At 44.9% G+C, this 13181-nt stretch overlaps 2 protein-coding genes across 28 annotated transcripts in view; one reads left to right on the top strand and one right to left on the bottom strand.

Moving 5' to 3' along the window:
* Positions 1-8705, top strand: part of CYFIP1 (cytoplasmic FMR1 interacting protein 1) — a 113676-nt gene extending 104971 nt beyond the window's left edge. For all 12 annotated transcript variants that reach the window (XM_063631211.1, XM_063631207.1, XM_063631206.1 and 9 more), the window contains 5 exons: positions 2901-2973; positions 3528-3622; positions 4454-4692; positions 5211-5358; positions 7978-8705. In XM_063631211.1, the coding sequence (XP_063487281.1) occupies positions 2901-2973; positions 3528-3622; positions 4454-4692; positions 5211-5358; positions 7978-8142 (720 nt within the window). In that variant the 3' untranslated portion in view covers positions 8143-8705. The remainder of the gene's footprint in view (positions 1-2900; positions 2974-3527; positions 3623-4453; positions 4693-5210; positions 5359-7977) is intronic.
* A 1731-nt stretch (positions 8706-10436) lies between these two features.
* Positions 10437-13181, bottom strand: part of NIPA2 (NIPA magnesium transporter 2) — a 28644-nt gene continuing 25899 nt past the window's right edge. For all 16 annotated transcript variants that reach the window (XM_055262539.2, XM_063631241.1, XM_063631240.1 and 13 more), the window contains one exon: positions 10437-11914. In XM_055262539.2, coding sequence (XP_055118514.1) covers positions 11280-11914 — 635 coding nt within the window. In that variant the 3' untranslated portion in view covers positions 10437-11279. The remainder of the gene's footprint in view (positions 11915-13181) is intronic.

Below are 13181 nucleotides of genomic sequence, written 5' to 3'. Positions count from 1 at the left end.
ATTGGCTTGTGCATGGGAACGGCACTGCATCTCCAGAGCTGCCTGGGGAGGGCCTTTTCTATGTCGTTTCCCAAAGCAGTCTCTTGTCTTTAGGTCTCTGGTAGCTTTGCAAAGGCAGAGTTGTGTTTGAGAAGAAGAGGGAGAGGGTGGTCTGTACACAGTTTAGGGCATTGCTGTCAGACTGCCAGGCCTCTGGGGACTGAGCGTATGGACCAGCTGCCTCACACCAGCCTGTGCAGTGAAAGAGAATGTGTTGGCTCACATGTCAGGGGAGTCCCAGGTCAGGCGTGACACACCTGGGAGCTGACAGCCTCCATCAGACCTGCATCTTCGGCTCCCTCTATGCCTGCACTCCTAGGCAGACCCTCTCCAGGTAGTTTCAAAGAGGGACTGCAGCAGCCCCAGGCCTTCATTGTCCCGGCCACTCACAGGCTCGGTGGGGACCCCAAGTAGCATCTCCTCCCATGCTCCGCTCACCACTGTGAGTGCAAGGGGCACAAGATGGAGAACCCACCAGTGTCTCAGGCCAGCAAGAAGCCAGTATCCAGGGTGGCCCTGCTCTAGGACATGTTCCCCAAATAATTGTGAATTGTTAAAAACCAGATATGTTAGGAAGCATCTCTTTAAGTATAATCTCTCATTATGAATTTTAAATATTTAATACAGGAATATTCCTTTCATGGGCGACTTTTCCTAAACTTACAGCATAAGGCACGCCCTATCTCATCTGCTATCTTAGTCCGTTTTGTGTTGCTGTGGCAGTGCCTGAGACTGAGTAATTTATAAAGAAAAGGAGTTTATTTGGCTCATGACTCTGGAGGCCGGGAAGTCCAAGATCAGGCAGCCCATCTGTCAGGGTCTCATGCCGCTTCAGCTCCTGGGGAGCAGAGAAGGGGAAGCAGGTGTTGCCAAGAGAACAAGCATGAGAGGCAGCCTTGCTTACAACAACCTGCTCTTGCAGGAACTCATCCATCCCCACAAAAACTAGCCCAATTGTGGGAGAACTGACCCAGTCCTGTAAGAAATCCATCACCTCTCAAACAGACCACCTTCCAACACTGCTACATTGGCAATTAAATTTCACCATGAGTTTTGGCAGGGACAAACCACATACAAACCATAGCCTCCATGTATGTCCAAGCCTGAGGATGCCTGTCTGGTCATTGGCCTCAGGTCAGGGAGGTGAGACCTGAGCTTTTCTAATGGGGAGACAGCCTTGTGGAATTGATTGAGATAGTGTCAGGGACCCCTTTGGGCTGGTTTCTCTTCTGTCCAGCTGCCCTTTTTTGAAATAAAGTGTCAAAAGCTTTTCTTTACATCTTTTTTTTTTTTTTTTTTTTTTTTTAAGACTGGAGTTTCGCTTTTCTTGCCCAGGCTGGAGTGCAGTGGCACAATCTCGACTCACCACAACCTCTACCTCCTGGGTTCAAGTGATTCTCCTGCCTCAGTCTCCGGAGTAGCTGGGATTACAGGCATGCACCACCACACCCAGCTAATTTTTGTATTTTTAGTAGAGATGGGGTTTCTCCATGTTGGTCAGGCTGGTCTCAAACTCCCAACCTCAGGTGATCTGCCCGCCTCACCCTCCCAAAGTGCTGGGATTACAGGCATGGGCCACTGTGCCTGGCCTGACATTCTTTACATAAACAAACTCTTGTGGTTCTGTAATTATTTATGTCCATCCCAGGACTCATGGACACAAATAATTATAGAACCACAAGAGTTTGAAGCAGGCAGGACAGAATTTACTGGGACAATCTCTTAGCTTAAAGGCATGGTTTCTGTGCATTGTCATGGCAACAGTTGGCCCTCTGTTGGCTTCTGGATGGAGTGTGATGCTGCAGTAGAAACAGGGAAAGAGAAGCGGAGCAGATGGTGTCTGGCCGGCGTTTGGCTCTGGATTGACGTTGATTAGTATGGAAAAGTCTGCTTTTCTTCCTCTTGGTCTTAGTTTTGCCATCATCTCTGGGAGGTCCTTAGAAGTTAAAATCTCATTGTCAGTATTTCTTGATTTTCTGATAGCTGTTTCTTTGTTTAATCATTTCTTTTACTCCTATGGAACTTTAAGATTTCAGCATGGCTGTAGGGTAGGAGGCACTGAAGGCTCCATCATCTTCTGCCTGCTCCGAGGGGGTGGTGAGCGCACTGTGGTCTGAAGAGGCCTTCCTGGTGGCCTAAGAGCCCTCACCTCTAAAGATGAACAGCAGTTGCTCAATTTTTGACCATCTTTGGGTTCTTGGTGGATTTAGGGGGTTCTGCTGTCCTCATCATCCTGGCAGTACATTTTCTCTCTATATATACGTTATTCTGGAGAATGGACCTTGTGTGGTTTTTATTACCTCTGTAAAGGAGCTTGTGACCCAAGAGTAGTTCGGCATGATGGCCCAGAACTTTGTTTTGGGCTCTGTAGGGAATGAGTGGATGCGGACACCAGGGTAGGCCACCCCTGCTCCTTCCATCTCCCGTGTTGTTTGCAGGAGACGCCCCTTCCTTCCGTCAGTGTGGTGGGATCTTGTCATAAACTGTGATTCTTAAGAGCCTGGTGGCAAATTAGCAGGGAAGGATGGGGCGAGAGCTTTTAGTAAATCCTGGAAAACAGAGCACACATTCAACAGTGGGTCTTACCTGTGTCTATATTTACATTAATTAAATGTAACTAAAAATAAAATTCAGTTCCTCAAGTGCCAAGCCACATTCCAAGTACTGAATAGGCATGCGTGGCTGGCAGCTGCCGGAATGGACAGGACAGACAGAAGCATTTCCATCATCCCAGAAATCTCAACAGGCTACTTAGAGTTTATTTTATGCTAAAAGGCAAAGAGGTTCTTTGTTTTCAGCACCAGATCGCTCTCTGTGGCGAGATACCCTTCCTAGCATGACCTTCTCTTTCTCTGCTCTAGTCTTTAGAAGAAGTGTGTGACCTGCTGCATGCGGCTCCCTTCCAGAACATCTTGCCGCGAGTCCATGTGAAAGGTGAGCCTGCTGACCCCCACTAGGCAGTCCAGACTGCCCTTTGTGGGGGTGATGCCCACTCTGTGCAGCCGGAGAGCTAAGGACCAGTGCAGATTGTGGGTTTGGCACCTGTTCAGTCATACCCAGGGGTAATGAGGAGTCTACAGAACCTAGTTAAATGAAGATTGAGAAATAGAGCTGCAATGATATGATGTCTTAGAATTGCTTCCAAATATCAATAGCATGGGAGCAGGGGAAGTTGGGTATATAAGAAGCAGAGTGGCCATGAGTTGATAATTGTAGTGGATGATGGGTACAGGCTCATTGTGCCATTTTCTGCTTTCGATTACATTTGGAATATTCAATAAATGAAAAGTGAATATTGAGCAGAAAATCGGTTCTGCCAGTTTGAATTAACATATTAAATGAGCCAGTTCTGTAAAATAATTTTCAAAGAGAATCTGTATCCATAATGTTAACTTAAAAATCTTTTGTTTTTTAAACAAATGTAAACCTTTGCAATTACCGTTTCATACAAAGGAGCAGAATATAGTAAAATATTTTTTCTACTGCAGAGGGGGAGAGACTTGATGCCAAAATGAAAAGACTAGAATCAAAGTACGCCCCGCTGCATCTTGTCCCACTGATTGAAAGACTGGGGACCCCTCAGGTAACGTGTGCTGTGATGGCTGTGGCTGTTGCAAGCTGGGCATCCATGCCAGGCCAGGTGGCCTGGTTGGGAGCCAGACTGGAAGGCATTGTGAAGTCTAGCGGCTGCGCGGCCGCTCAGGCCTCAGTGTTGCAAGTGGGGTGTGCACCAGGACTGCTTCCCGGGGTGGTGGGGGGATTCAGATGAGCTAACGCCTGGAAAGGGCCTAGCACATCACCTGGCACATAAGACTCACACAGAAAACATCACTTTCACTGTCCAGCCCTTCATGAAGAAGGCTTTCCCATCGGTGTTTAAGAACAGAAGAAATTAGGCCAGGAGGCAAGGTGTCAGGGTAGAATTCTACAGTGATCCAGCTGCTTATGCTAAGTCAGGGTTTCTCAGCCATTTCGGACCAGATAACTATGGTGGGGGCTGGGGTGCCCTGTGCATTGTAGGATGTTTAGCAGCATCCCTGGCCTCCACACTAGCTGCCAGTAGACCCACTCCACCCAAAACGTTTTTCCAGGGCTGGGCACCATGGTTCATTCCTGTCATCCCAGCACTTTGGGAGGCCAAGACAGGAGTTCGAGACCAGGCTGGGCAACATGGCGAAACCCCATCTCTACAAAAAATAGAAAAATTATCCAGGCATGGTGGCATGCACCTGGTGGCATGCACCTGGTCGCTTGAGCCCGGGAAGTCAAGGCTGCAGCGAGCTGTGATTGTGCCACTGCACTCCAGCCTAGGCAGCAAAGCAAGACCCTGTCTCAAGAGAAAAGAGACATAGAGGATGTGGAGTAGCTGCATGCCCGGAGGCCCACAGCAGTCCACTGCTTGTCCTTTCTGCAGCAAATTGCCATCGCAAGAGAGGGGGACCTGCTGACAAAGGAGCGCCTCTGCTGCGGCCTATCCATGTTTGAGGTCATCCTGACACGGATCCGGAGCTTTCTAGATGACCCCATCTGGCGCGGGCCTCTGCCCAGCAATGGGGTCATGCATGTGGACGAGTGTGTGGAGTTTCACAGACTGTGGAGTGCCATGCAGTTTGTCTACTGCATTCCCGTGGGGACACACGAGTTCACAGTCGAGTAAGTGTGTGCTGAGAGCAGGACAAAGCCCCGGGGGGAGGGGAGGAGCTGTGGAGCAGGGGAGGGGTGTTAGGTTAACAAGCAGCCAGCTATGCTCAGGAAGTGGACCAGAAATTCACTGAGCGGCTTTTAAGCCTCCTATAGTGGGGATTCTTACTTGATGCCAAAGAGCTGACTCGGGACTCTAGTGTTCAGGGAGTCTCTGAACCCACGGCAATTGTATGCATGATAGGCGTGCATTTTTCTAGGTGGGAGGTCTGTAGAGTCATTCATCACAGAGGGGATATGATCTAAAAAGGGATAGGAAGCAGCACACCAGAAGAGCCCAAAAAAGGTATTTACCAAAACCAGGGAACAGCCACCTGCTGCCTGGCATTCTCTTCCTGGCTGTGGAAGGTGACTGTGTAGGCACAGACAGTAATGCAGATGGCTTGGTCACTGACATCTGGAGACAGACTGAGAAAAGACTTCATAACGTATCACTCATCTCCCATTCTGTTTCTGCTTCTTGTTCCTAGGCAGTGCTTTGGTGATGGGCTACACTGGGCTGGCTGTATGATCATCGTACTTCTTGGGCAGCAGCGGCGTTTTGCTGTGCTGGATTTCTGCTACCATCTACTTAAAGTCCAGAAACATGATGGCAAAGATGAGATTATTAAAAATGTGGTATGTGGATGAAAATCTCCCACCATCTATGGACCTTTTGCAAAAGCATACTTTCTCTGTGTTATAAGTTCTTGTTTCTGGGAATGTTTTTCATCCTAGTACATAAGGTACCACCAACAGAAACTTTCTTTGCGTTCCCAAAATGAATCTAAATATAATTGGCCAGTAAAGCAGCCTGGCAGAGAAAATACTCATTGTTCCATTTTCCTTCTCAGGGTAGATTTACTTCCAGTCTTACAGGATCTGCGTTGTCAGAATACTGGCAACTATTCCAGTCTTCGGGCCCCTGGAAGTCTGTGCTTTCTTGGCTGCTTTAAAGGCCTTTTGTCTTTGTTGCTTTATGGATCCCTCATAGTTGACTTCTGGAAAATACTCAGCCATTATCTTTGAAATATTTCAGCCTCCTTTCCATTCTCCCTACTCTTGCCATTCAGGACTTCAGTTAGACATATGTTAGACCTTCTCATTCTATTCTCCACATCCCTTTGTTTTATTAGTTTTCTTTTTTTTTTTCGAGACAGAGTTTCGCTCTTGTTGCCCAGGCTGGGGTGCAATGGCATGATCTTGGCTCACTGCAATCTCTGCTGCCCAGGTTCAAGCGATTCTCCTGCCTCAGCCTCCCGAGTAGCTGGGATTATAGGTGCCTGCCACCACGCCCGACTAATTTTTGTATTTTGTAATTTTGTATTTTTGTATTTTTAGTAGAGACGGGGTTTCACCATGTTGGCCAGGCTGATCTTGAACTCCTGACATGAGGTGATCCACCCGCTTCCCAAAGTGCTAGGATTACAGGCACGCCCAGCCCTGTCGTATTAGTTTTCTATTGCTTCCATGACAACAAATCACCACAGGCTTGGCAGTTTAAATACCATTGATTATCTCACAATTCTGTAAGTCAGATGCCTGAGTTCAGCCAGGCCCAGCTGGGTCCTCTGCTCAATCTCATGGAGCAAGTGTCCGAGGTGCTGTGTTCACCCTGGAGGCCTTCAAGCTTATGCACAGTTGGCTGAATGATTCCTTGCAGCTGTAGGACTGGGTCCCCCTTTCTTCTTATGCTTTCCAAGTGGCCCCCTCCAGCAACGGTGAGTTGGGCAGTCTCAGCCTCTAGTCTTCTGCCATGTCTCTCCGGCCTCCAGCCAGAGAACATTCCCTGACCGTGACTATATTGAGCCCACTGGACAACCCCAGATACTCTCCCTGTCCTACAGTCCACAGTCTTAGCCACACCTGCCCAGGCCCCGTGGGGTGGAGGCAATGCAGTCACAGGCTCCAGGTCATGGGCCTCTCTCAGGGGCCCTTCTACCTCCCACTCCTCCATTTCCGGGGCTCCCAGAGCTGTATCCAGATACTGTCTTCATGTGTCTTAGTTAACTTGTTTACTTCAGCTCTAATCTGCTGAGCTTTTACTCTGAAAAAATTATTAGTTCACTTTTTAAAGTTCAGTTAGGTTCTTCAAATCTTCTTGGTAACTGACAGTTTGTCTTAACTGAACTTTTTCCATCTCTTATATCTTTATCCAATTCATGTATTCTATATTCTGTATGTTTTCCTTCTAGTATCTGAAGGCCTTGGAGGTATTTAAAACTTTGCTCTTTCCTTGTGTGTTGGGTTATTTGGGAGTCTTTATTTGGAGTTAATTTAGATTGCTTTCCCCCAAGATGTGCATTTGTATCTGCCCATCTCTAGGGGGTGCTACCAACTCAGGGCCGCTTTGGCCGAATTGGAGGTTCCTGGCTTCATCGGGGAGTCTTCGGTGTGGTCCCGCTTGCTTATGCCCGGGCTGCTCCTCACCCCACTATTGCTGTTGGCATCTGCCCCTGAGGAGGCCCTGGCTTCCCCCTTACCACCTGCATAGGCAGAACCAGCTTTTCAAAGCATTTTGCTTGCGTGTATGTTCTTTATTCGTGTTCTTTATTCCTGTGGTAGCAGGAGGGTCTGTCAGAGTATCCCGTCACAGTATTTCCAAACTGGAAGTCTAAAACTTGTGTTAGTTGACTGGCCTTTCTCTACTGACCACATCATCTTCATCTGGAGATCCCCAGCTTTGAGCAGACAGTAGGTTCTTAACTGCTGATGTGGAAGGAATAGGCCTATCAACTGTGCACATGAATGAATCTACAGCAGCAATGAAGCCAACAGAGGGATTCTAAATTCAAAATATATTCATCCTTCCAACTGTTGCATTAAAGAGATGGTATGTGGCTAGGAGTGCTGGCTCATACCTGTAATCCCAACAGTTTGGGAGGCTGAGGCAGAGGAGGATTGCTTGAGCTCAGGAGTTCAAGACCATCCTGGACAACATAGGAAGACCTTGTCTTTACAAAAGTAAATTTAAAAATTAGCTGCGTGTGGTGGTGCACGCCTGTGGTCCCAGCTATTCAGGAGGCTGAGGTGGGAGGATCTCTTGAGGCTACAGTGAGCCGTGATCACGCCACTGCACTCCAGCCTGGGCGTCAGAGTGAGACCCTATCTTAAAAAAAACAAACAAAAAAAACAGTATGTGTGTCAATTCTGTTTGCTATTTTTTTTTGAGAAAATATAAGAATCCTGACATTTTGAAACATGAAGAATAAATGTTCAAGTGTTAATAGTAAAACATCCTAACTTTCATGGTTGTAGCCTTTGAAGAAGATGGTGGAGAGAATTCGCAAGTTCCAGATTCTCAATGATGAGATAATCACCATCCTGGATAAGTACCTGAAGTCGGGCGACGGGGAGGGCACGCCAGTGGAGCACGTGCGCTGCTTCCAGCCACCCATCCACCAGTCCCTCGCCAGCAGCTGAGGGCACACGCTGCACTCCGTAACTCAACATGGCATGCCTTTCTCTCCGTAAACTATTTAGTGAGATTTTTAGGGACTATTTTTCAGTATCTCTGTACCTATTAAAGGGGGTGCTTTTCAATCTAAAAGCTTAATTTTATAAAATTGACTTATTTTTCTAGACTAAAATTGTATATGCTTTTGGTAATTAGGAACTCTTGAGAATATTGGCTGCTGATTGTTGCCATCACGTTCTTACAAAATTGTTTTTCTATGGGATGTTCTGGCAGCTGTGTCATAAAATGCTGCTGGGTTCATTCATTCATTCTGTAAGAAACTAAATACCAGCAAATGCATTAAATCCTTTGCCAGTTACCATTAACTGTAACTATTTAGCTTTTGTTTAGGGATCTTTCTGATGGTCTTTTATGAGCAATCTTAGTTCTAAGACATTGTTCCCATCCCTTTTTTGTGTGTTTCAGAAAATAGTGAACTTGATTCCCCTGCTTCCACTAAATCCAGTTGTGACAAAATCTAACGTGACATCAGATCGAAAGGTTATAGAAATAAAACTAATGAGATCTATTTGTGTTCATTTATTTACTATAACCCTGTGCTGCTTGGCTTGGCAAGGAACTCTAATTAACCTGAGCTCACATACCCGGCCAGCTCGGATGTAGGTCACCTCTAAGGCTGAGGTGGGGTGGGACCATGACACCATCCCATATACCACTCACCTCACCAGCACAGGTTTAGCTTTATATTTAGGGTTCCGCAGGCAAATGAGGGGTAAAACGGCCGTGTTGGCTGCTCCAATCTGGATATGAAGAGGCTACTCAGTGCCTCTCTTACCTGTGCCCATGACCTGGAGGAGGCCAGGCCCAGTGGGTGCTGCACAAAGGGACCGGGAGCACTGAGTCCAGCCTTCAGCTGTCCCCGATCCACAGGGCTCACATGGCTGGAGGTGGTCCACATGATCTGTCAGAATGAAAAACAATCGGTCTAGACTACCAGTAGAGTCATGAACATGTTTGAGAAACTGAAGCCATATTTTAAAAAGAAGTATTAAGGCAATGAGGTTCTGAAAATCCTAACTGAATGGAAAAAAATGTTATGCCTGTTTACTGTAAATGAATACTACAGATAAACACAGGTCCAGCATGATTAACTGAACTCACTTTATGTTGTAGCCTGGCAGTCATTTTACATTATTTGGAGTATTGCAACCTTCATCAATTTTAAAATTTTATATGGATGCCAAGTTGCCATAAAAAGCGGGCCTCGCCTGCTTTTCCAGAGGCCTTTGGAAACTGTCCAGAAGCATATGATGCACGGCACAAAAAAGTAGTAAGTAAGTGTATGAACCATCCTGTTGTACTGCCAAACTCAAGTGACATGAAGCCTAAAAGAATTACTTTCTTTATAAAAGAAGTTCCCTAAAAATGCTTTTGGTAATGTGAATTAATAACCCTGGGGCCAGCATTCTGCTGCAGATTTAGAGGTGGTAGCTGTGCTTATCTTAGAAACTACAGAATAGGATGAAAAATAATTATTGTAATTTAATTAATTACCAAGTTTTATAAGGCTTAATTATACACCAAATATATAATGTAATACCTTAGGTATAAGACTATCTCAAGTGCTATAAAATGTTAATTAAGAATCTGTTATTTATTAACCTATGCATGTTCAACAAGTCTCTGTCCTCAAGCGGGAGAAAACTGGTTCTTTTATGTACAAAGCACAGATGTAGGTACAGTATATAAGTACCTCTGTATTATTAAAATGGCATGGGAGGAGGCAGTTAGTTAGTTAGAAAAAAAACATCTAAAACAGCTCCTTAGGAGGCCAATAATAAGGTTGGAAAAAAGGGAGTTTCCATACAGCCAGTGGTGATCTGCATGGGATACCAGCACCATCGGCAGGGGAGGCCCTCGGGGAGTGATGGCTTGGCACTGGCGCACCACTGGGTAACCTCCAGGCAGGAGCCACAGGCTGGAACAGGCGAACACTTTCTTCCCATCACCTGGGTGGAAATTAATTAATTCTGCCAATACTTCTTCTTTTTTTTTTAAAGGCCAGTCGACGGTTATGTGTGTGGATAGGTTCAAAGCTGGATGGAGTTCAGTAGACCTTTTTTATTATTCTACCTTTTCTGCATTATGTTTGCAATTTTCCATGAACTTCTTCATAAACATTTTCTAGAAACCAAAATATGTAGTAGCCCAAAGGAGCTCTCAAGCAAAGTACTTGGTACAAAGAGACCATATTCTATAAACAAACATTTTAAGTTTGTTCTAAGCATTCAGACTTGACTTAGAATAAGAACATTTCAACTTTTTATTATAACATGAGCTAAATTTAAGAAATAACCCTAGTCTTCTATTTCCCAGAGCTGTTCAAAGTCTAAATGACAATATAACTCATTATGAAAATATACTGAAAAGTACAAGAGCTGATGTAAAACAGTAATCAAGGTTCCACACATCATGGAATTAGGGTAACTGACGAATAAACCCAGCCAGGCTGCAACAGCAGGCAGGATGTGCTGGCTTGATGAGGTGCTAAGAAGGCCATCGAATGCACAGAGGAAGCTGGATTCACGGTGATCATCTCAACCTGAGAAATCGTTCCTTGGGGTGGTTTCTGCTCTTTTTTTGGTTTTGTAAGAAAGTTTCCTTCATTCACTAACTTAGTTTTCCCTTAATATTCCAAAAATAAAACCAATCATCAAACAGGAGCCACTTTTATAGGAAAGGTAAATCACAGGATAATGTATTGGGATAACTCTTGTTTTTTATATGGTCAGGGACTGATGGACTGGAGATGACAAATTTCAGACTTTCATCACCAATGAAAAAATAAAGCATTTTTATAGACTTAAAACTGTCATTAGTGCATTCGGCTTTTGGAGAAGGGATGAAAATGTAAAATACTTCTACAACAATACAATGTAAATAGAAATCGTCATGTGCTGAGGTCATTTTAGTGAGCTACCATTGTTTAAGAAAAGTAATTTCTTGGTCCAAATTAGTGAAATCTTTAAAAAGATAGATTGCCTTTAAAGAACATTATTTGAGGACAATGTTTTTTCAGACACATTCTGATATTCAAATTCACTTCATAACAATCACAGATTAACCTTTAATTACACCTTTCTTAAAAAGCTGTCAGATTTCCATTTCTTCGGGAGACATTTTCACCAGTGTGTTGTTCGATTCCACAGGTTAAGCTTTCTTCATTATTATTAAGAACTTCATACATATTAGAGAGATTGCCATTCATTGCTTTCTCGTCTTTTCGAAAAGACACAGGCAGACTTGCTAGACTAAAGCTGACGTCTTTAAAGGCATGCAACAAGAATATCCCCACAATGATTGTAAAGAAGCCACTCAAAGTACCAATGACATCGTCAACAGGCATATCTTGCCACTCCTTAAAAAGAATAGCTGAACAAGTTAAAACTGATGTTGTGAAGAATACATAATATATTGGAGTCACAATGGAAGTGTTGAATATATCCAGGGCCCTATTTAGGTAATTAATCTGTGTGCTCACACAGACGATGAGGCTCAGCAGCAGAATCCAAGCCAGGGGATGCCGCAGCACAGGCTTCCCAGCAAACAGTTCCTTGATAGCAATGCCCAGGCCCTTCACACAGGAGACTGAAAACGCGCCGATTACAGAGCAGATTGTTATGTAGACAAGAATGTTTGTCTGTCCATGGCGAGGACCCACCACGAAGATTAATATCAAGGCCACAATGACCACAAGGGTTGCAAAGACCACAAAACCTGGAGGAGGCAAAGAAAGGTTATATGAGTCAAATGGTTAGTTGTTCTTAAACACAGAATGCAAAACAAAATATAATAAACTTGATAGGGAGAAAAGGTATGACCTGGAAATAAAAATCAGCTTTATTTTACTGCCTGAGCAGGAATGCAACCACAAAAATTTACTTAGATAGACACACTGGAAGATTAAGGTGAGCTTCATATTCACAAATTGTTATGGCCCTAACATTTTTGCAGCAGCATTTTATGCCGACTTAAGTGCTCTAACTCACCAGGCAAGGGGGACAGTGGGATCAGAGCAGAGACAGAACCTAGGGAGGAGAAATCATGAGGTGGCCTTGAATGTTCAACAATTTATAGATGCTAAAAACAAACAAAAAACAAAAGAGTTCTTCATCAAGTTTTCCCTAAAAGGGGTAAACTCTTCTTTAAATTTGTGGACAACTGCTGGAGTAACGAGCAAGTCAACTGGAGAACTTGAAAGATACTATTGGGGTTCTGGTTGAATATGGAGAATTAAAGCCAGCATGATAATAGCCAGTAACTGTGTAGCACTGTGGGCCAGGCATTTTTCTCAGCAATTCGCACTCAGCTACCCTGTATCACAGACACTACCACCTGCATCTTCAGATGAGGAAACTGAGGCCCAGATAAGTCACATGAATTTACTCTTCCTCAAATTCCACTAATAAAACACACAGTAATAGGATTTTTTTTTTTTTTTTTTTTTTTTTGAGACAGAGTCTTGCTCTGTCGCCAGGCTGGAGTGCAGTGGTGTGATCTCGGCTCACTGCAAGCTCCGCCTCCCAGGTTCACGCCATTCTCCTGCCTCAGTCTCCTGAGTAGCTGGGACTATAGGCACCCGCCAACACGCCCAGCTAATTTTTTGTATTTTTAGTAGAGAGACGAGGTTTCACCATGTTAGTCAGGATGGTCTCCATCTCCTGGCCTCGTGATCCACCCGCCTTGGCCTCCCAAAGTGCTGGGATTACAGGCGTGAACCCCTGCACCTGGCAGTAATACGATTTTTAAAGACAAATACACAAAATTAAGAACAAGAGGCCAGGTGTGGTGGCTCACGCCTGTAATCCCACCACTCTGGGAGGCTAAGGATGGCAGATCACTTGAGGTCAGGAGTTCAAGACCAGCCTGGCCAACATGGCGAAACCCCATCTCTTCTAAAAATACAAAAATTAGCCAGGCATGGTGGCAGACACCTGTAATCCCAGCTACTTGGGAGGCTGAAACAGGAGAATCGCTTGAATCT

This window comes from Symphalangus syndactylus, chromosome 22 (assembly GCF_028878055.3).
Source record: "Symphalangus syndactylus isolate Jambi chromosome 22, NHGRI_mSymSyn1-v2.1_pri, whole genome shotgun sequence".
In the NCBI taxonomy this organism is placed as follows: Eukaryota; Metazoa; Chordata; class Mammalia; order Primates; family Hylobatidae; genus Symphalangus; species Symphalangus syndactylus.
This window is presented reverse-complemented; position numbering and strand designations above follow the sequence as displayed.